The sequence below is a fragment of the Atta colombica genome, unplaced genomic scaffold, assembly GCF_001594045.1.
Source record: "Atta colombica isolate Treedump-2 unplaced genomic scaffold, Acol1.0 scaffold28, whole genome shotgun sequence".
In the NCBI taxonomy this organism is placed as follows: Eukaryota; Metazoa; Arthropoda; class Insecta; order Hymenoptera; family Formicidae; genus Atta; species Atta colombica.
In genome coordinates, this window is record NW_017259381.1 from 922,883 (window position 1) to 946,858 (window position 23,976).

Consider the following 23,976-nt stretch of genomic DNA (forward strand, 5'->3'; position numbering starts at 1 on the left):
AGTCGCTTTTGGAGACTTATGTCAATATCGACGACTTTTCTCTAACAACTTTAATTTAAATAATTCAACTTCTAGTTAACAATAATGTCCAGATAATTATTAATATTGCATATTTCAAGGAAAAATTTTTTAAAAATCCAACTCCACAGTTTTCTTTCACATTTATTAATTTAAAAAATTAATTTAAAAAAAAGTTCGTCTCGATCAGTTAAGAATAAAGATCTATAGCGATTTTTGAACAGTAAATTCTCATTGTGTGCCGGTCAAACGCCACAACTCAAGTGATGATTATTCCTATATATCCCTCTCTCTATATCATAACGTGTTATAAACGTCTGTGATTCGGCATCTATGCAGATAGTGCAGTAGCACTTTTGCGATTTTTTTAATTCTTCCTTGATCTTTTTTTTTCGAGACGCGTTATTTCATGCGACTTCAATTTGAACGATTAATTTTTTCATGTCGAAATAATTATTAATATCATAGCGACGATAAATCCTAAAAAAAGCTGCTCAAGTGTTGTTGCTTTAAGTGAAAATGACAGAAATTAAAGGTATGTAGCTGAGACACTTGATTCGTCAGTATCAATACTTATTTCGTAAATTCTTTTCAGAGGAGGCCTAATTCGGGACATCCTCGCTATTTCAACAACAATGATAACAAATTACATTAAATTCTTTCTTCTAAATTCTCTAAGAGACAGATATCGAATAGCTGTCCAAATTCGAAATAATTTAAATTTCGCAACACCAATATATCCGTTGACACCGTTTGAAGAAAAATTAGTGGAACAAAATCTGTTTTCGCGCAAACCTGCGACTGTATCTTTGCTTCAACATTGCCATCGCATAGCCAGACTCAATTTTGCAATAGAGACTAGACTCACATAAACTGGGGTTAGCCCAAAGTTCTTTCTAACAATCTTGTTTTCCTCTCTATTCTCCAGATGGACAAGAATAAGTTTATCGTAGTAAAGAAGAACGATTTGCAGATTATATTTTAAGTAAAGGCACAGCTGTAATGAAGGCTCTGTAATGATTTGGGCAAGAATTTCTGCAAATGCTCACTTCTTTAACAACAATATGAACGCAGATGTATACGTGAAAGACATACTCATTCGATATGTTCCGTACATATCCCTCATCAGATAGAATTTCTTGTTTATGCGAAATAATGCTTGATCACATATTGCGAGAAGAGACCATAACTTGAGCTAATGACAGCGGTACCATAAATTGGTATAACTCAGCAAAAAATGGTTATATCAAACCAATTTTATTCCGTAAAAAAGCATTTTAAATATAAAATTCTATACTTTCATGTTCATTTTATTCTATTAGCTTGTGACGTCTAATTCAGGCCATGTATCGTCGCAATCTCAAACCTTTGATTATCAATTTTGCAATTTTTTCTTCTCACTTTGCCACTTCGAAAAAATTGGCCTAGTACAATTCTCAAATATCCTTAAAGTGGACACTGCAAACTTCATTTTGCATTTTAAAATATATTTTTGCCTTTATTATTTACGAAGTTATGATCATTTGAAATTTGATAAATATTTCCTAAATTTTCAGTGTACCACTTTTTTTGCAGATGAATATATATTCGCAATCAGCTTGTATACAACCTGCTTGTAATCGTCAAAATATATTCACGATCTGGGCTCTGTTTGCATCCATCTGTACATATTTGCGGCTCATTCACAATCGCGATCAGCTTATACCGTGCAAAACCTCTTGTATATTAACGATCCATACATAACTTTACACATATCTCTAGTCGTTTATGCGTAGTCGTCATACACACTTAAATCTATGCAAGACCACTGACTCTGCAGATCGACTCGATTCTAACTGATCCTCAGTAGATCACCAATCCTAATGAGACTGAGTCAACTCGCGTTTAGATTTGAGTTTATTTTTCGAGTCAATGTCGTCAGCGACTCAGAATTACAATCAGAATCAGAATCAGTATAGAAATACAAGATTTAATCATTCAACGCTTGATAGCAGATAAATTTTCTTCCTACAATAACAATTGTCATATATAGGGAATCATATTTCTGAATAAAGATACTTTTTGTAAAACAATTTAGCGATTATATATATAAGATAAGAAAAAATAGTTCGTAAATATCCGTAAGAAACAGTTGGGAAAGATGGCATTAAAAAAGAAACAACTTGGAACTATTACGATTCGGAAATATTATTAATAAATGTAGTTCGAGAAAGACCTTAATTCTGCGAATCTATCAGCCAGAATATCTGAAACTTAGCCAGTATTATGTTTCGATTTTCAACATAGATATTATATTGCGACACAATTCGTCCGAGATTTGCGATAATCTTACGTTTTAATTTTACTTTTCTATATAGTTCAGTCAGTCAGTGGCAATTGTCGGCAAATATCAACAAATATGATCGATTAACCCGAATCGGATACTGCAGTCGGGTCTGCAGAGTCTATAATACAGCCTTTACGCATTCGTGCACTGCGATCCGCGCAATTCATCTGGCGGCAGATAGATTTCCTAACAACTATTGTCAATATAGAAAGTTCTGTAAATAAAGACATTCTTTAAACGATTTAGTAAAACGATTTAGTGCCTCACGCTTTTCTCAAACTTTGGCTCCGACGAGCAAATTCCGGCGAGCAATTTCAAAATTTCTTATTATCATTGACGAGAGTGAAACGTAATGCGTACTACATAATGTAAGTAAACGAAATTTCATCAAACACAATATAATTCAATATATTTGAAGATATTCATATTTAACTTGGATACTTACTTTAGATACCTCAAAAGGTTTCGTAAGTATATTAGATGACATATCAGCAACAAGTGGTATGCCATTTATTTCCGGGATAAAATTAAATTCAATTCCTGGAAACATATATATTTTAGAACACATATATCCGTACATAATTCTTAACAAAAATAAAGATCGGAATGTAAGTCGAAGATAAAATGACATAAAGATAAAATGACAAAAAATACAATGGACATACAATGAATCCTCTAAAAACGTAAATTGTAACAGTGAAACGAAAAAAAAAACCTAAGAGGCTTTCATTTCTAAAACACAGCTCAGTAAAACACTTCTTTTATTTTCCATCAATTTATGCTTTCTAAAAGTTTCACTTCTACTTTTCTCTTACACTCGACTTACATCTCGTTTTTTTTTATTTTTGTAAGCAAGATTAAAACAATACAATAAAACAATTCAAAATGTTTTTGTTTACCATGGATAGTTTCATTAGCGCAATAATAAACATATGATGCATTCGCGTTTAAGTTCCATGTGGAAGGATGCGGAATTTCTGTGTATTTTGTCATATTAGACAAAACCATGTTCACTTTTCCATATTTCGTTGCTTCTTTTGCCGCTTTTGCAGACCATGAGCCTAAATAAATGCAATTTAAATTACGAAATTTTTTAATCTTATCTTATTTAATTTTTTTATCCTATTTTATTAAAAATATAAAAATTACGATCTCACCAGTTACTAAATAATCCGCAGTTCCTGTATTCATAATATTAAGAGGAATAGCTGCAAAAATGGCAGTACCGCCCCCTTGCATGAACAGGATTTTATAGTTGTCAGGAATATTGCTTTAAAGAACAAAAACCGTATGTAAAAATTAATAATTTACGAGAAGTATTTATAAATAGGATATACAATCTCATTTTGTTTTAAACAGTCTCGAAAAATATATAAAATACGAAAAAACATTTAAAAAAAAAATCGTGTGGCTTAGAGGAGCGCAAATAATGATAAAATCAGTTTTCGAAAAATCTTAATACTTTAAGATCACATAAAAATTATTATTATTTCTTAAAAATGGAATTATAATTTATTTTATTAGGTGTACAACTTTGCTTCCGCCGTTTCCCTACAGATGACTTTAGCGGTAAGTGGTGGTCGAAATAAATAGATCATAGACGTCATACAATAAACTTGGGCATCTGTCAACATAACCCCATAGAAACATTAGTCGATTTGTGTCTGCATCATAAAGTTATTCTCGATTGAAAATGTCAGTTTACGAATCAAATTCTCGTCATTTGCGGGAGGTTTTAATTTTTTGCTTCAATATGAAGAAATCTGTGGCTGAGGCTCATCGAATGCTCTCAAATACTTATGGTGAGGCCGCTATTAGTGAAAGAATGTGTCGTGAGTGATTTCAACGCTTCAAGAACGGTGATTTTGACGTCGAAGACCGGCATAACGGTGGAAGAGAGAAGATTTTCGAAGATGCAGAATTGGAGACAATACTTGAGCAAGCACTCGTGTCAAAATCAAGAAGAATTGGCACATCATTGGGAGTGACTCAACAAGCCATTTCAAAACGCCTCAAAGCCATGGGAATGATTCAGAAGCAAGGAAATTGGGTGTCGTACGAATTGAAGCCGAGAGATGTTGAACGGCGTTTGTTTGCTTGTGAATAGCTACTTGAAAGGCAAAGACGGAAGGGATTTCTGCATCGCATTGTGACTCGGGACGAAAAATGGGTTCATTACGATAATCCCAAGCGCAGAAAATCATGGGGAGTTCCCGGCCATGCTTCCACGTCGACGACCAAACCGAATATTCACGGCTCCAAGGTCATGCTCTGTATTTGGTGGGACCAGCTCGGCGTAGCGTATTATGAACTGTTAAAACCGACTGAAACAATCACAGGCGATCGGTATCGAACGCAATTGATGCGTTTGAGCCGAGCATTGAAAGACAAATGGCCGCAATACACGATAAAGTGATTTTGCAGCATGACAATGCTCGACCCCATGTTGCGAAAGTGGTCAAAACATACTTGGAAACGTTGAAATGGGAAGTCCTACCCACCCGCCGTATTCTCCAGACGTTGTTCCCTCTGACTATCACTTGTTTCGATCAATGGCACACGGCCTGGCTGACCAGTACTTCCGGTCTTATGAAAAAGTAAAAAATTGGATCGATTCCTGGATAGCCTCAAAAGATGACCATTTTTTTCGACGCGGGATTCGTACGCTACCCGAAAGATGGGAGAAAGTAGTGGCGACAATACTTTGAATCATAAATGTATAACCAGTTTTTTACAATAAAGCCTCGAATTTCGGAAAAAAACGGCGGAAGCAAAGTTATACACCTATATGTAACATATTTTCTTTAATTTATTCATATAAAAATATTGAGATAGAAATATTGAAAAAGCCAAATAATTTCCGAATTATTTTATACTTATTCTGTCACATGTTGAATAAAATATAAAATATCTCGATTCATTTTTTTATCATTGTACCTTAATATTTTTATGCACAGAAAAATGAGATGAATCAATATAATTAATATAAAAAAGACACATAGTCACTTATTAAAAAAATTACGCATTTTGCAATATTTAACTATATTTTTTTAAGACGTGTGTTTTTACATTTATTTATTTGATTATTCTATGCATAAAAATATTAAGATTGTTAAAAAATTAATATTTTACGAGATATTCTAAATTTCATATCAATATAAGTCTATGGTAGAATAAAGTGTAAAATAATCACAAAATTATTTTGATTTTTCCATATTTTTACCTTTTATATGTAGGAAAAGTTAGAAGAATTATATTATACAATATATATATATTGTTACGTCCAGTGAATTCCACAATTTTTTTGTTTCATGAATGTTCGACAAAGTAATCAGTTAGGGTAAATAAAAACTCAGTCACCAATCAGCGAGCGTGACAATATTTAAAGAACGTGTTATTAATCACATTAATAGAAACCTTCCCAGCAATATTGAAAAAATAAGCAAAAACATAGAAACTCAGAATCGCCTGATCCACGGTAATAAAATTTATGATAAAGATTACAAATCATGTAAAGAAAATATTGTTTAAACACGATCGATTTTAACAAATACAGAATCTTGTGAAGAATCGTGGATAGCGAGAGAAAGAATAGTGGATAGAGATCTGTGACAGAGGAAAGAGAATACAAAGACGGATGAGAGGTCGGAATAAAGATTGAGAACAGGAAGAGAAGAAAAGAAGAAATCAGTCGAGGTTTGAACCAGAGTGTTATAGGCCATGCGGTTCGGATGTCTTTCGAGAGTAACATAACTTACGAATTTGTTTTATCGAGCGCTTATTACTGAAAGCAATCATTCTTTCCTTTTTCTTTTCTTTTTATTTTTTTTCTTATTTGATCCATCGCGTGGTTTATTGGACTCTCTGGGCTTATATTTTTCCCTCGCACACGAGGCCTCAGACGGAGGTCATGACATCGTTCATTAATCGTTCTAACACTTCCTTTTCTCTCTCTCCCCCCTTCTTTCACTTTCAACTCAACTCTCCTAATACTATGAATTCCAACGATTTCAACTCTCCTGGTATTTCAGAACAAGAACTCTTAAAAAATCTCATTCAAGAAACGGGTATTTCCCTTCCAACCACATGTGCCTCAAGAGACGCTATTGCTATTCGTCATCTCTTGCTTTCAATAAGAAACTTCTATCTCAATCACTCACAGAGTCTTCAGAAATGCAAATTTCAGAAGTTATAAATACTAGAAAGCAAGCTGTGTCTAATCGGTCCGGTGGACTGCAATGAAACCTCGAGCGCTACACCACCAAAGAAATTGTCAGATACCTCTAATCTATCTGTACAATCGAAGCCATCTACTCAATCATCTGCCAACGCTCTGTATAGACATTACAAACTTGATAAACGCTTCTCAATCTAAAGTTGTCTCGGTCCTTTGACTGATCTCAAGATAATGATCTTTATGTAGTTTATTTTATGTATTCTACTAATCAAGATAGCTTCATCCACCCTACTTTGATTAGTATGCTACTTTGATTAGTAGCATCATTGCCAAAGCACACATTCCCGGCATTGCTGAGATTAAAAAGAAAAATTCTCATCGAGGCAATGTCCGCCAACGCTGCCAGAATTACAGAAACCTCAGCTTCGCTCAACATAATCTTCATGTTTTCATTCCTGCATATGAAGTTCTCAAGACAGGGATTATTCAAGATGTTCAGTTGAAATTGATATCGAAGTCATTCGCTCTAACATCGAAGTTCCTCGTTATAAAATTCTCAACATTCAGAGATTTAACTGTAGAATCAACCGAGATGGTAAATCTGGATATATCCCTTCTAACCTAATCTTGCGCATCAAATTTGCAAATCAGACCTTCTTCCAAAGGAAGTCTTTATTTTTAAAACCAGACACGAGATCCGCCCATATATTTCCCAGGCTTAAAATCTGCTTCTCTTGTTATCGTGTCGGACACACAGCCAGAACTTAGATGTCTCAACTGCGGCAAAAAACACGCTGAAAATGAATCTTGTCCACTCTAAGGAGAGCCTAATAAGTGCACTGTCAGGGTAACCATAGTGCAATCTTTAAAACATGTCCTCTCATTCTTAATCATGAACGCATTATTGACCTGGCGACTCTGAAAACATTCCTTTGACTAACATTCCTTTGACGCTAAGAAAATTGTCAACAATAGCATTAACTTCTAACTCGAATTGCAGCCTTAACTCAGGTAATTTCCCCTCTCTTCGAGAACAAAGTCACCTAGGTAATTTGGAATCTCCTCGCTAATTTTGAATTTTACAATCCCTACAACTGATTGCAAAATAATATATCGCTTAATTCTTTCAGATCTTACGTCGATGCCGTTAACTCCCAAGCGAATCCTCCCCTCCCCGTCCCCTAAGCAATTCAAACTTACATAATAATTCTTTGAACAAACGTTCCTCCACACAATTTACCAAACATATATTTTCTTCTTTAATATTGAAGCGCTCTTTGGGAGCTTAACGATAGGTCCTCGCAATTCTCCAGCAATGGAGAATTGCGAGGACCTATCCCTCTAGAACACTTCCTCTTCTTCTAGCAACTCTTCCCCTCGACGAATTTTTTCACCTCTTCCTTCTTTAATAATATTCTTAACTTAATTACTGAACTCATTACAACATTAATTTTTTGCAAACGAACGACGCAGCTAAAATTATTAGCACTATCTCCTCTCACTCATCTCGAACCCCTCAGCCGCCTCCTATGCCTCCGACAATCATCATTCCGATATGCCTTCAAATTTTAATTACAATGTTCGTCATTGCTCTGATAACTTCTCTTCTTACCACGCCTGTCCAAGAAGACAATTTTCAGAACTAGATCACCCTTAGAAACTTTCTTACGTTTCCCCTCTCCGATAACTTCGAAATCTCCTTACTCTAACACCCCCGCAGCGACTCTAGGAACCTTTCTAAAGACCTTAAACTGTTACAATGAAATTGCAGAAGGGGGGGCTAGATGCAATCTAACCTCTCTCCAATTCATTTCCCACAATTTTGACATCAATTGTTTACAGAAATTTCTCTGCTCAAACTCGACAACTTTAACATTCGAGGCTTCATAGCTATTAAATTAGATATTTCTCAACCTGAAGATAGAGGCGTCTGTAACCTAATAAAAAAAACCTTAATTTTTAAACAATTAATTTTCCTTCTCTTTCCCACCCGTCTGTAGAATTCGTTGTCATCAAACTTCTTTTTCCTAAGGATCCCATTATTATTGTTAATATCTACAGACACTCAAAACACTTCCTCGTCTTTTTATTCAGATCTTATAAATCAATTTCAAAAATTTAAGCTATTCCTTACTGTTGGAGACCTCAATGCTCACTATCACGATTGAGGATGTACCAACACTTCAGGTGCCAAACTTCTCAAAGCTATAGAGGATCACGACTTAATTATTCTCAAAACTTCTTTCCTAGTTCACTCCTCATCCCACTCTGCTATTAATATTGATCTTGTCATTGCATCTCCTCTTTTATTCTTCTTATTTCAAAATTTCAATTAAAACAGACACTTATGGCAATGATCATCGTCTGGTTATTATAGAATTTCAATTTTCACCTCAGTACTCACTTAAATTTACAACTCTCTCTACTACAAACTCTCTCTAAAACTATATGACCTAGATAATCTCTATTTATACCTTAAGTCTAATGCTTCAGACGTCCTTTCGTTTACGGACGCTTCTCCCAGCCTGTTATAATAAATTTTTCTCGTTCATTTTGGAATCTGCTAGAAATTTTGTCCCGGTTAACAAAAGGCTTCTGCGCAGTCAGGTTTATTCAAGACGGCCTGATCCTCTCGCCAGATGGAACAACGCGTGTTCCCAAGCCGTCGATCAACGAAATATCCTCAAAGAATTCCTCAAACATCCTTCTTCGGAAATTTACTCCCTTTTCAAAATCTCCCGCAGAGAATGCTCTCAAACTTTAATTCGTAACAAACGCTCTAGCTGGCGTAACCTGATGAATGGTTTCAGTGGCCACACTCCATCCGCACAAGTCTGGTCCCTTATCAAGTTTCAAATGTAACAAACACAGTCTCCGATAACGATCTGAAATTTCAGCAAAGTTTTAATGACGCGATCTTTAAACTATGGTCTCCTTCCCCAATTTTACAAAGTCTATAGAAGACATGCTGCAGGAGGATGCCTGGAATCCGAATATTTTTTTCCGACTCAATGTCTCTTTCACCCGATCTCATAAGGGCCTCATCTTCCGTCTAGAAATCCTCTTCTCCTGAACTCGACTAAATTGATTACTCATTCTCTCCTGAGAATACTTAGACTCTCTCCTGGGAATTTTCAATGATATCTTCACTCTCGGTGTCTTTCCTGGCTCGTGGTCTGATTCCCTTGTCGTCTTCATTCTTAAACCAGGTATCTCGTCAGTTAGACCTATTTCATTAATCTCCTGTTTCGCTAAACTTATGGAACGTTTAATATACTTTAGATAATATACTTGTATGATATATCGAATCTCGTCTCATTCTCACTTAATCTGGATTTAGGTCATTTAGATCTTGCACGGATAATTTGGCCACGCTTACCACCAATGTTAAATCTGGTTTTTTGAACCATTCTCCTACTATGACAATTTTCATTGACATCGCGGGCGCCTTCGATAATGTTGATCCGCATATATTAATTAATTCCTTCTTTATTTAATTAAGATTTTCTTGATATAAGTATTCCAACTTACATCAGGAAATTATTAGGAAATCCAACTTACATTTATCTAAAATTTTATTGGTAGACGACGCTTAAGTTTCGTGGTTAATGATACGTTGGTAGGCCCCTTTTGATTCATTCAAAGGCATACCACAGGACTCTAATCTATATTTAATATCAACCTTCTATTTAATATCTCAAGAACACGGGCCTCACAGATACAATGCCAATTTACTACAATATGCTGATGATGCTGTCCTCTACTTTCGCAACGAAATGTCAATGATGCTATCAAATTTGTTCAACACTCACTTAAAAATATTTACGCATATCTGAGAAGCACAGATTTGGATATCTTCCCCACAAAATTCAAGTGAATTATTTTTAGTCTGAACAAGAACATTTCTCCTACTTCCTCTTTACACATCAACAATCAGGAAGTCTCTAGGGTGAACTCACCGCTTTCTTGTCAATCATACTGGACTACAAACTAAACGGCAAACTACATCTTAAATACCTCACGGAAAAAGGCAAAAACATCATCAATATTAATGATTTCATCGGGAGTTTCATGGGGTCCTCATCCTGGCCTATTACTCACTATTTGCCACTCCACTCTTGGGAGCTCGATCAAATACGGCGATCAATTTTTGGAACACTAAATCTCCTGATTTCATTAAGCTTCTCCGAATTCAATATAAAGCCATCAGAAAGGCTATGGGATATCGTATCTCCACTCCCATTAACACCATACTATATGAAACGAAAATACTTCCTCTTCATCTTAGATTTAACCTCGCCATCTCATGATACAGTTACAAATCTATGGCTTGTAAATATAGTTCCATCTTACTCAGCCCTAATACAAATGGAGCTTATTGCTTCCCGCATGAACCGGAAGATTGACGCCATTCAAAGCTCCAATCTATTTAAGACATATATCACAAGCAGACACTCAGAAAAATTCATTCATCGCTCATCTTACCCGGCAGTAAGCCTTCTGGCATGATTTGGAAGTTTTATCCTATAAGAGCGCCATTGTCACCTACATTAGCGCCATGCTTGGTTGTGAGAAAGAAGACCCACAGGGATTTATTGCTGCCCAATTTCTTCATAAGTCTTTTGATTACAGACAAAACGCAGTTACTTTTTATACGGACGGTTCCAAGGAACCGACTATTCTGACGATGCGGGACTTTTCTCCCAATTTAAACATCAACATCGCTCATAAATTTCCTGCTGAAACGTCCATCTTCTCTGCTGAACTCTGGGCGATCAAGTCTAAGCTACTCTACTTGGTCGAGACTACAACCATAATCGCATAATCATTTTCAGCGACTCCAAGAGCACCCTCGACGCCATCTGCCAGCGCAATTACATAATTTATTACATCAAACAGGCTCTGAGTGCAGCTAAGGACCACATCTCCATAACTTTTTTTTGGATTTCTTCTCACTCTAATATCCTGGGAAATGAAACTGCTGACTCTATTGCCAAGGAAACTGCAACCAAAGGCTCTTCTTCTAATTTTCGTGTTCCACATGAAGCTCTTCTATGAATCCAGGAAGGCTGCGCTACAATTTAATAACTATCTCAAAACAATGGCTTCTACTAAAATATATACATATTCGAGCGTTATCCACCCGTCTCTAAGAAAACATGTTTGAGGAAACCTCCCTCAGCAGAGAGAAAATTGTTGTGATTAATCATCTGAGATCTAATCACTACAATTTAAACTTATATAGAATTAATGATCAACTCCCCTTCTTGTCTTTGTGGAATAATAAAGCAAAGTATCAATTATGTCATTTTTGAATGCGACTTCTACAGTCACAAAGCTCTTCACCTTCGTTCTTATTTACGTAACAAATTAATATAAATATTCTAACTCTCTTGAAGATATCTTCTCTTTCCTTTCCCCCAAGTTATGCAGGCTTCTCTTAGCTTTTATGAAAGCTAGCGAACTCTTCTTTTAAATTTCTCTCTCCTCCTGTGGCGCGTAACTACCGCTGGATGATAGCAGGCGTCTGGACGGAGGGAAATAGCCCCCAATCAAATACATACTAAACTTATATACGTTCCATCTAAAACACTTTATATCTATTGACGAAGTCCTCAATGGTCCTGTCTGACTGCCGGCCCAATCAAGAAGAAGAAAAAGAGGTTTAAACCACGCTTAAATACAGACAACTAAGCGACTAGGAGGTTGAAGTAGAGACTGCGCTTAATTGGAATTAAGAACAAGGCATTAAATTTTGTATCCTGGCATCTAATGATTCTACAGATGGATGGAGAGTGATTCATGCCAAAGATGAACCTCGACATCTGCAAACCCAGCCAATAGATATTGGAACTTATTGGTTTGCTCTCTCTCTCTCTCTCTCTCTCTCTCTCTCTCTCTCTCTAGGTAATGCGTTAATGTACATATATTGTAATTCATGAAATACGCGGCAGAATGAAATATTCGAGTTCATTATGATTTTACACACACACACACACACACACACACACGCGCGCGCGCACAACATATATATATATATATATATATATATATACATATGATGTGAGATATAGTCTTCTTTATGATTAGCTGAAGAATTAAATGCTTATTGCGTTGGTCCGAATTCTTGTTTCAAATTAGTAAATGCAAGTGACTTGTATGATCTGAAACCATTTTCCTTTTGAATGGATTATAAATCAAGCTACATAGTTCTCAAATATATACTTTTATAATTTCTGTGCATATTTTTCATTTTCATTGATGCGTAAAATCTATAATTTTTTATTACAACATTTGAATTGGAATCATGTTTTAGTAATAAATTGTATATAATTTTGCGTTTTGTTTTATAAAAATGTTCTATGATTTTAATTAGTAAGTATTTTTTTTTGACTAATCAGAAAACAGTCCAACAGTTTTCAAATTTCGTCCATTGCACCACAATTTTAATATATTTCATGTAATTTCTCATTTTTACCATAAAAATATATATTATTTAAACCATAAATTGTCAACACATCAAGAAGGGAAAAACTTTGGAGTCCATTGCTACAGCAAAACTTAATAAAGTTTAAAAATATTTCAATAACAACATAAGTTTTCCTTTAGCGTGTTGATATATTCTTACAGTCTCAAAAATTGCGGTAAAAATTAGAATTATACACTTTTGATTATTACATTTTTCAACATCATCCAATAGTTATTTATAAGTCAAGTGTTTAACATTATTCCTTAGAAATTAAAAATTGATTAAGAGAAATGTTGGATTGAAATTTCAATCGTTCTCTCAAAAAATTATTATGTCTATGAAGAATTAATATGTTACAGGTGAAGAAATCACTACAAAATTTTTCATTGATTTTACAGAAGGTGACTTAAGAAGATTAAATATTAAAATTGGATCAAGGAAAGATCCAGTTGATAACTGCAATTGATAACTGATAAACTCAATAATATGTAACTCAAACAATTATTTCAAATTTCAAACTATTATTTCACATTTTGTTTTTTTCATTGGACTTTATCTTAATATCTTTATACTTTTTTTTACTAACTTACTTTTATACTTTACTGATTTTTAATACCTAAAAATTATATATTCTATAATACATAATTTTTTAAAATTTATTTATTTTCTAAGAATTATAACATCTTACTTGATCCATCGTAATATCAGCAAATTATGAAAATATAGAAGTTCAAGATTTAAATTCTATTTCAAATATACACAATAATTGTTTTCATAACATAAACAACGTAATTCTTCAAGATGAAAATAGTTTGACAGAGCTGCATACTCAAAAAATTACATACCAGTGAAAATTTAAAATAAGAATTATTAAAATATAGTTCAATATTTTCATTTTTTATAAATGCAATTTTATTTTATGTACTTTAGATGGCTCCAACTTTAATGGATGAGAGATTGGATCAAAAAGTGCGATGAAAAAAATATATAAGAGCACTCGCTTCTTAGCATTCTAGATTTTGATATGGTTAAACCAAGTAATAGACAAAAACTTATAAAAGTGGCAGTTTCTGAAATGTCATAACTTCATAATAATCCTTATCATCATAATGTACATCTTTACATAATTCTCTATATTGATCTGATGCAGCAAAATTATCTGTTGTGTAGATATCCAACATCACAAATTAAAAAACAATTAGCTACAGATATTATTTTGACTTTTCTCAAACTGCATTCAATGCTGACAACTGGTGATTATATACTACATTGTTGAAATCATATATGGTATTCATGTATGAAAATTACTTATTTATTTATTCATAGGAGCATTTTTAGGACCGAAGAACAAACACTGGATTCATTTTTCGATTCAAATTTCTCCGGCACAAATTATCGCTCAATGAAAAAAGAAGAGCAAATGCGCCAATGGAAAACAAAATAAAGTTAAAAAAATTAACAAAAAACGAAAATATCCTATAAGGTGAAGAAAATTTCAAATTGAAGATAAATATAAGATTTACAAATTATTTATCGTAGCTGGAATTTTGCTTAACATTTACTTGTTCTTAAAAATGAGTAACAATGAATTTAAAAAAATTGTAGGATATATTTATTTGCTCTTTTCTTATTTTTTGAGTCATAATGTTTTCTATATTTAAACAGTCAGATTTTTTAAATTGTAATGTCTTAATTATTAATAATTTTTTTACTTTTTACTTAGTAATGGAAACATTAAAATGCACCTTTTTGTCTAATATTGGGTGTAAATTTTTTATTGTATGCAGTAATTGGTACTTTTATAATTTTCAAGTTATTGATAAATTTGTAGGTTTCTGAACTGGCATTGAAGATACCTAATAATACAAATAAGAAACTCACATTAAAACTAATAGATGAAATAAGATCTAATCATATCATTGAATTCAAAAACTCAGATAAACCGATGACGAAACAGCAATACTAAAAATATCCCAGATTCAAAAATTTCAATGGAGAACTTGAGAATATTTCAATGCATTTCGTTTTTTGTATATTTCTCTATATTTTTAATATCATTTATTTATTGGATATCGAGAGAATTTTCTGCAACCTTTCAAGAAAATGACGTATTTTTGGGAACTTTTGCGTTTTATGCACCACGAATTTTGCCATACTGTCAAGAAGCAAAAATCTCATTTCTTGGAATTTGTCAAAGATTTTGAAGATAGTAAGTGCAGTTATTCATTAAAATGTAATAATGAAAGAAATAAATTTTTATCAAAAAATTAACATGAAATTAAAAATTTCAATAACATTTTTAACATGAAATAAAATTTTTTTGTTTGATATATTAGGTGTACAATTTTGCTTCCGCCGTTTTCCTATAGATGGCTTTAGCGGTAAGTGGTGGTCGAAATAAATAGGTCATAGAAGTCATACAATATACTTGGGCATCTGTCAACATAACCCCATAGAAACATTAGTCGATTTGTGTCTGCATCATAAAGTTATTCTCGATTGAAAAAAATGTCAGTTTACGAACCAAATTCTCGTCATTTGCGGAAAGTTTTAATTTTTTGCTTCAATATGAAGAAATCTGCGGCTGAGGCTCATCGAATGCTCTCAAATACTTATCGTGAGGCCGCTATTAGTGAAAGAACGTGGCATGAGTGGTTTCAACGCTTCAAGAACGGTGATTTTGACGTCCAAGGTCGTGCTCTGTATTTGGTGGGACCAGCTCGGCGTAGTGTATTATGAACTGTTAAAACCGACTGAAACAATCACAGGTGATCGGTATCGAACGCAATTGATGCATTTGAGCCGAGCATTGAAAGACAAACGGCCGCAATACAACGAGAGACACGATAAAGTGATTTTGCAGCATGACACTGCTCGACTCCATGTTGCGAAAATGGTCAAGACATACTTGGAAACGTTGAAATGGAAGTCCTACCCACCCGCCGTATTCTCCAGACGTTGCTCCCTCTGATTATCACTTGTTTCGATGGCACACGGCGTGGCTGACCAGCACTTCCGGTCTTATGAAGAAGTAAAAAATTAAATCGATTCGTGGATAGCCTCAAAAGATGACCAGTTTTTTCGACGCGGGATTCGTACGCTACCCGAAAGATGGGAGAAAGTAGTGGCCAGCGATGGACAATACTTTGAATCATAAATGTATAATCAGATTTTTGTAATAAAGCCTCGAATTTCGAAAAAAAAACGGCGGAAGCAAAGTTATACACCTAATAGTTGACATAATTCATAATTTTCATAAAAATTATTTCTTTGGCTACAAAAAATATCTATATCATAGACGATATCATAGAGCGATATATCATAAATAATTTGATCAAGTATTAAATTGATTTTATTCAATTTTTTGCTACAAACTGAATATTTTTGCTCTTTTAATTTATATTCTGTTATTTATTGTTCACTTTTTTATTTTTTAAAAAGTCTAAAAGTTTTGATTCTACTACTCGAATTGTTGCCTGTCCCGAATTATAAAAAAAAAAGAAAAACATCTATAATTTCTTTTACCTTAAACTTTAAAAAGGAGATTCTTAAATTTTCTTAAGTTTAAAATAAAAGAAATTACAGATTATGATATAATGCATAAAACGCATATTTTTTTTGTAGGATAAAACAAAATAAAGTTCTAAAAGGAAATGATTGTTCTAAAAAAGTTATACCAAGTCTAAATTTGCTCCAATTTATTCACGTAAGTAACAACAATTTAAGTGATTCTTATATAATTTAATATAACCAGTATTTTAAATATTGATAAATCTGTGATTATTTATATATATTATAGAGATAAGAATTGATGAAATATATAAAGAATTTCAAAATTATTGCTTAATAATAAAATATTTTAGTGACATTCTGACTTTTAAATTTAAAAACATTAAAACTCTTTGTGATTGGATAAAAAAATTAAATAACTTATATCAATTTAAGCATTGGAAATAACTTCAATTTTTTATGTTTTATATTTTCAAATTTTTATGAAAATTATTTTCAAAAATAGCAAAACAGTCTTATATATATAAAATAACAAATAAGAATAGAAAAAACTACTTTTTTCGTATGTTTAAAAATAATATTAGTTATTACTTAATTTATAAAAAAACTCATCAATTAATCATTGTTAATTCATAAATGCATATATTAATCACAAGTCACGATTTATATTTTTTTATTAATTATTCTTTTACAATGTGTCTAACTACATAAGGAAAATTTAATATTACTTTAATCATTTATTTATTTTATATTTATTTTATTTTACATTATTTTCAGACATTTAATGATCTTTTATCATATGTCGCGCCTGCGAAAAGGAAGTAGAAATATTCAACCATTTTTAGTTGTTCCAAGAAGAACAGGAATTTATTACATAGTGGCTGATGACCATTTGATTCAAATTGAAGATAATGCTATTATAGCATTCAATATTTTACTAAAATTGCACTATTGTTTCGATGTAGAATTCACTCCTTTACTTCATCAATCTGCAGTCTATATGCCGATCAGCATTTATACTGCGCGCAGTTTGATGAGGTAAGATGCGGGACCCAAGAAAATCGGCCAAAAATTGCAAGTAAGTTTCAGCACTGGCTCATAACATACCGAATTCTCATTCCAGTAGAATATTAAAATCTTCACTCCATTAGAGTGAATTGTGTCACTCTTTTTGAGAAAAATAAATCTTTTTTGAAAAATAAATCCAAATGAAGAGTGAGAAATTTCACTCGTTCGAAAAGTGAAATTTCACTCCATTTCGATTTGGCGGTATTTTCATGAATACTTGGAGTTTTCACCTCAATGGAATGAGATTCCAAGAGAGAGGACCTCCAATGATACGTGACGTTATAACATGACGTATCAATGATATCGGTGTTTATATAAATACCAATACCAACCTTAAGACTGCTATCCCCTCTCTTTTCCGACGCCTACGAGTACCTCCTCCCTCCTGGTGAAAAAGTTTCATGAAATTATTTCACATTTTGGAACATTTCAGCGAAATTGTTGAAAATTTGCTGAAACTTCTGAAAGTGAATTTTTCAACTAATATATTATAAACATGAAAAATCACTGAAATCCAACTAAAATTTTTTGAAATTTCTCTGAAATTCTTGCTGAAATTTGTCTGAAAATTTTGTTAAAAAATTCTGAAACTTTGTCGAAAATGAATTTTTCAGCTAAAAATCGCTGAAATTAAACTGAAATTTTGTAGAAAAATGTTTCCAAAACATGGAATAATTTCAGCAATCACCAGGGTCCCACGTCTCTCCCCCCCCCCTGCGTCAACGAATATGTCCTATGTCCTATGCCACCATTAGAGGACCACAGTTAGAACTGCCTAGTTTGCTACTTATGTGTGAGTGAGAGAACTCAAAATCGCTATCTTCAAACATGGAGGCAGATTTTTATCAGTCTTATAGAAGTCTGTGATTAAAATCAATTGAACCCATAACATACAAAATCCAGCAGAATCCTATTCAATTTAGTATAAGCGATTTTCCGATTAAAACGATTTCCATTAAACGATTATCATAAGAAATCGATAAAATCCCATTAAATTCAATAAAAGTAAACTATCGACTAAAACCCATTAAATTTATATGCAAAATCTGACAGAATCCTATTTAACTCGGTATAAGCAATTGAAATCTATTAAACTTATACAAAATCCGACAGAATCTTATTCAACTCGGTATAAGCGATTTTCCAATTAATGGGATTAAACGGGATGCTGGAGTGTCCTGTTTTATCAACGAAGTGTGATTAATTTTACTCGACTCGTTTCTCTTAATTGCACTTACGTATTGAAAAGTCCTTCTCCATAATTAAAATATCGACAACAACATTGGCTATCAGCTACAATTTAATATGAAACAAAATTAAAAATTGTTTATCACTTTCTGCAATCGATTCGTCACAGTATGTGCTGCATATAAGAGTTTCAGATTTTAGCCGTTTAAAATAAGTAGTCAGCAGCCTACAGAAAACTTCGAAGAACAATACTATGCCTGTAGAAATGAGTTAGGAGCTTTAGTATAAGAAAGCAGAGACGCCAAAAATTTCGTTCGCTACAAATAAAAGAAAGATGATGGCCACAGTTTTTTTGAGATGCACGCAATATAATTCATATCGATTACCTTCCATCGAAGCAAACGATCAATGGCGATTACTACGTCCTTATTAGATCATTTCAATAACATTTTAAAGAAAAAACATCTTCATTTGGCAAAGAAGAAAGTGCTCTTCCATCAAGACAATGCATGGGTTCACATGTGCCAAATGACCAAATTCAACGAATTCCGCTACGAATTGCTTTCCCATCCTGCATATTCCAGATTTAGCCCCCTGCGATTATTTCCTGTTTCCAAACTTGAAGAAATGATTCGGAGGAAAGAGATTCATTACCAGAGAGCAGCTCATCGCCGAAACAGAGGCTTATTTTAAAGGATTAGACAAATCATATTATTCGGACGACTTGAAAAAGTTCGAGAGTTAGATCGAGCTAAAAGGAGACTATGTTGAGAAATAAAAATGAATCGATCAAAAAAAATATGTTTTACTATGTTTTTCTAAAAACTTATTGATTTGCTCTCGTATGTTTTTAATTTAATTTTATTGCAAATTCTATTTTATAACAACATCATTAAAGACAATGATTATTCCATTATTAACTAACACTTGTTTTAGATTTTTCAAAATATGTGGTGAGTCGGTAATTATATATAACAATCGATTATTATCAAATAGATGTGTAATAGAGTTGTTTATTTCATTAAATCTATCCGCACTTATCCCTAATAATCTCTATAATCCCACATTATAATCCCACATCTATAATCCCAGAACCCATGTCTAAATGATAAAATTAACATAAAACCTCATTTTTTGATAATTATCTGAAAGATAATATCATTAAAATTTTACAATTGCAACTGTTACCAGTGAAATTATCCTATCACATCTTTCCACTTATTATGTGTACCAACAAGCACGAGAGCTTTTATTGCTCTACCTGTTTTAGAGAAATGTGATATTTCCTACTAATGATCCTGTTGAGAAGTTGCAAGATCTTTACGTCTGTAAGCAAAGGTTAATTCTTAGGATTTAATTACCATTTCAATATCAAGCCATATTTCAAATTAGTTTCATTTTCAAAGAGATTTCTTATATAATAAAAATTGGAACATTTGATCTGAAATTCCAAGTTCAAATTTTAAATCTTCCAATTTTCGTTGTAGCGTCCATAAGCTTATTAGGAACGAGTATCCTTGTTGAATAAGTGCATCATAATCATTACGACCACAAATTTTATTTGTAGAACACGTAGCATAGTTTTATGAGACCAATTTCGACACTGTTTCTTTGTCATTAAAGTTTCGATTTAATCGTTAAAAATTGTTCTTAAAGCTAATTTGAACTTATCGTTTTTAATCTTAGTTTGTAACATTTGTACTATTTTTCTCTGAGAGAGAGTTTTCATTTTCTTTCTTATATTTACAATTTTTAAATATTGTTTTTAATAACTTCTCTTTCTATACATTCACTTTTCTTTAAATTTGTACAAGTCACACATGAAAATTTAAAAATAATTATCTGAAAAATAAATCATATAATGTCATAATTTTCTGTATGTCATTATTTTCTATATATATTACTGTTACATATACTATATATTACTGTTTAATACTTAATGCTTACTTTATGTTCCACATCTAGGCTATTGTTAATCAATTGATTATTAGAAATATTATTATCTGACACATTATAAGCGGCATTAACTTCAACAAACAACAAAGACTCGAAAGTATTCATAGTTATCTCAAAAAAAATGTTTAGTGTCATACAAATACATTACGATTTTTCATTGTAGCATTTTTAAATTTATTTCACATTCTGCATGTAGACTTTCATTGTTTTTAATTGATAGCTTATTATACGTTTTTTTTTTTACAAAAGAAATCAAATATAGTAGCAACTGCGTTGTTTTTTAATTTTTTTTTCCATCTAATCTTTGTTGAGGAGCAAAAAATGTATCTGAATAATCAACGAGAAAACTATTTAGTTTAATTGCTCATAAAAAGTATAAAGAATTAATATAAAATGATTATAGTTATCTATAATTTTTCGAAACCTGTGAATTGTACACAAATGTGTGTGTGTGTGTGTGTGTGTGTGTGTGTGTGTGTGTGTGTGTGTGTGTGTGTGTGTGTGTGTGTGTAGATACAGGGTGTCTCTTAAGATGGGTCGGAGCTTGGGGGCGGAGAATGGATCAAAGGGAACAAAAAATTCTTATACTATTTTGAAATACTCGCAGTAGTTTTCGAATTAGAAAAGGAAATCTCTAAGCCAATATGCGATTAAGCCGCGAATTCGTAGAACAGCCCACACTCAAGCGGCGGCAGCGGCAGCGCGCAGGGAGAGGAAAGTAGCGCTTCGTTGCCTAGTACAGCCTGGCGGCTGTACTATTTTTTCTTATCATTATAAATCACGTTATTTAGCACGATTAAATATGTTTTAACACAATTATAGATATGTTAAGCGATGTAATTAATTACAGCATTACACAAAGCGTATGCTGATCGTCGCGATATCTTTCCGCTTGTTTTATTATACGCCATTCTATTTTCATTCTGAAAATTTTTTTCTATCTCTTACAGTTCCAGCGACATTCGCTTCGAAAAAGAAACATCGAGTTTTTCAATGATATTCACTACAAAAGAGAAAAATCATTTTTTTCCAAGGAGTGCACTCTTTAAAAGTGCGTATAAAAAAAATACGTGTCACTTATTTTTGTCTGAAGAATAACATACTGCTCATTAAAATCGGAGAGAGACAGTTGAATTCTTTTCCTTGTAAGTTACAGATTTTTTTAATGTAATGAACATGGGAATTAAATTTGAGGATAGTTTAATGAAAATAAACTAAAACACTCAATTTTCAATTAGTGTTTTTCAATACATTTAAGTTTTTAGTTACTACAAACTTAAACTTATCACTCATTAATGTATACATTAATGTATACATAAATAATCTTTTCAGTGACAGAAAATTTAAATTTTATTCATCAGTGAACATTAAATTGATTACTTAATAAAATTTAGGAACGTTTTTTAATGGTGTACAATTAAACTTGTTAAACGGCAAGAAACATGTGAAAAAAAATCTCAATCAAATGCATCAATATACATAGAAAAATAATACATCTGGATTTACAATGGCGACTATCTACGCGAGCTTATATTATAATTTTAAGTGTACATGCATTAATATGTCAAAAAATAAAATTCCGACTATAAATATAGCATAAAACGATAGCCCCGATGAAGTGTATCTCGAAACGTAATTAAATAGAAACATCGTATAATAAAGCAAGCGGAAAAGTATCGTGACGATCAGCATACACTTTGTGTAATACATGCTCTAATTAATTACATCACTTAACATATTGATAATTGTATTAAAACGTATTTAATCGTGCTAAAAAACGTGATTTATAATGATAAGAAAAACTTCAGCTAAAATAACATTTTTGGATAGTGTAGCCGTGATGCGGCGAAACACAGGATCGCCATGCAAGGCTGTGCTAGGCAACGAAGTGCTACTTCCCTCTCGCTGCGCGCCGCCGCTCGAGTGTGGGCCGTCCTATGGATTCGCGCGACTTAACCGCATATTGGCTTAGACGTTTCGTTTTCTAATTCGAAAATTACAGCATACGAGTATCTCAAAATAGTATAAGAATTTTTTGTTCCCTTTGATTCATTCTCCGCCCTCAATGTGGCTCCGACCCATCTTAAGAGACATCCTGTGCTAATCGTTCATTATCTTATCTCGCAATTGCGTCGCTTGCAAGATCAAACGGCACTCTCTTTATCAATGTAATAAATTTAGATAATTATCCACATCCATATCATAAGCGCATCGAATTACAGTAGTAAGAAGCACAAGACTTTGCTACAACTATTTACGATCACATAGAGGTACACCTTGTAAATTTTCAAACTGTAAACAAAGCTGTGAAATAAACCACTTAAACAACTACAATAGGCTCATTTTACAGTAGGCTCAGATTGACCTGCTATCACATAATAGGCCGCGATGATGAAACCAAGTGCGAAATATAATCGAAGAGCCGTGATCATCGAAGGCCTTCGCACTGAGCGTTCAGCAACGAAAATAATTCGGTTCTTTGGATACCCGAGATCAACTGTTTATGACGTAGCAAAATATACGGCTTTAGAACAATCCAACGTTCGAAGATTCCAATATGCCAGCGAGGAAGAGTCACTCGAAAGAACGCACCGCGAAAATTCCCACAATCGTTGAAAGGGCTTAAATGCTGATTTCGAATGATCTAAGGCAATTGTTGCGAAAATTAATATCGATTATTGATACAAGCGAGCCAACAATACATCAAATTGCCGAGGAGAACCTTCGATATAAATCGTACATTAAAAATACGATAGATGCTCTCTGAGGCCAGGACAAGCCGAGTTGCTTACCTCGATTCCCATTCTGAGGACCCTAGCAACAGTACAGATTTAAATGGATTATTACTACGTATGGAATAGTTAAAACAAGGTATCCCAATGTGACGTCATTAAGGATCGCTATTGAGGCAGCATTCGTCGGCACGACCAGCGCTACATTATAACATATGTGTGAACGCTTCAGATTGAAAATAGAGGCCATCATTCAAGCAATGGATGATATATCGAATAATTGTGCTCTATAGGAATTTCAAGTACCAGTACAAAAGGATTTTTTGTAATATTTAATTTTTCAAAAACATTTTGTTTAAAGAAATTGTTCAATTTGTTCAGATTTTGGTGACGCACTCTGTATATATACACATATATATATATATATATTAGGTGTACAACTTTGTTTCCGCCGTTTTCCTATAGATGGTTTTAGCGGTAAGTGGTGATCGAAATAAATAAATCATAGACGTTATATAATAAACTTGGGCAT

The 23,976-nt window shown here is 33.0% G+C and overlaps 1 protein-coding gene across 5 annotated transcripts in view; it reads right to left on the minus strand.

Moving 5' to 3' along the window:
- The window catches only part of LOC108689879 (probable phosphoserine aminotransferase), a 160,112-nt gene that overhangs the window by 72,570 nt on the left and 63,566 nt on the right, over window positions 1–23,976 (minus strand). For all 5 annotated transcript variants that reach the window (XM_018196831.1, XM_018196833.1, XM_018196834.1 and 2 more), the window contains 3 exons: window positions 3,502–3,614; window positions 3,244–3,405; window positions 2,790–2,884 (listed from right to left, as the gene is read on the minus strand). In XM_018196831.1, the coding sequence (XP_018052320.1) occupies window positions 2,790–2,884; window positions 3,244–3,405; window positions 3,502–3,614 (370 nt within the window). The remainder of the gene's footprint in view (window positions 1–2,789; window positions 2,885–3,243; window positions 3,406–3,501; window positions 3,615–23,976) is intronic.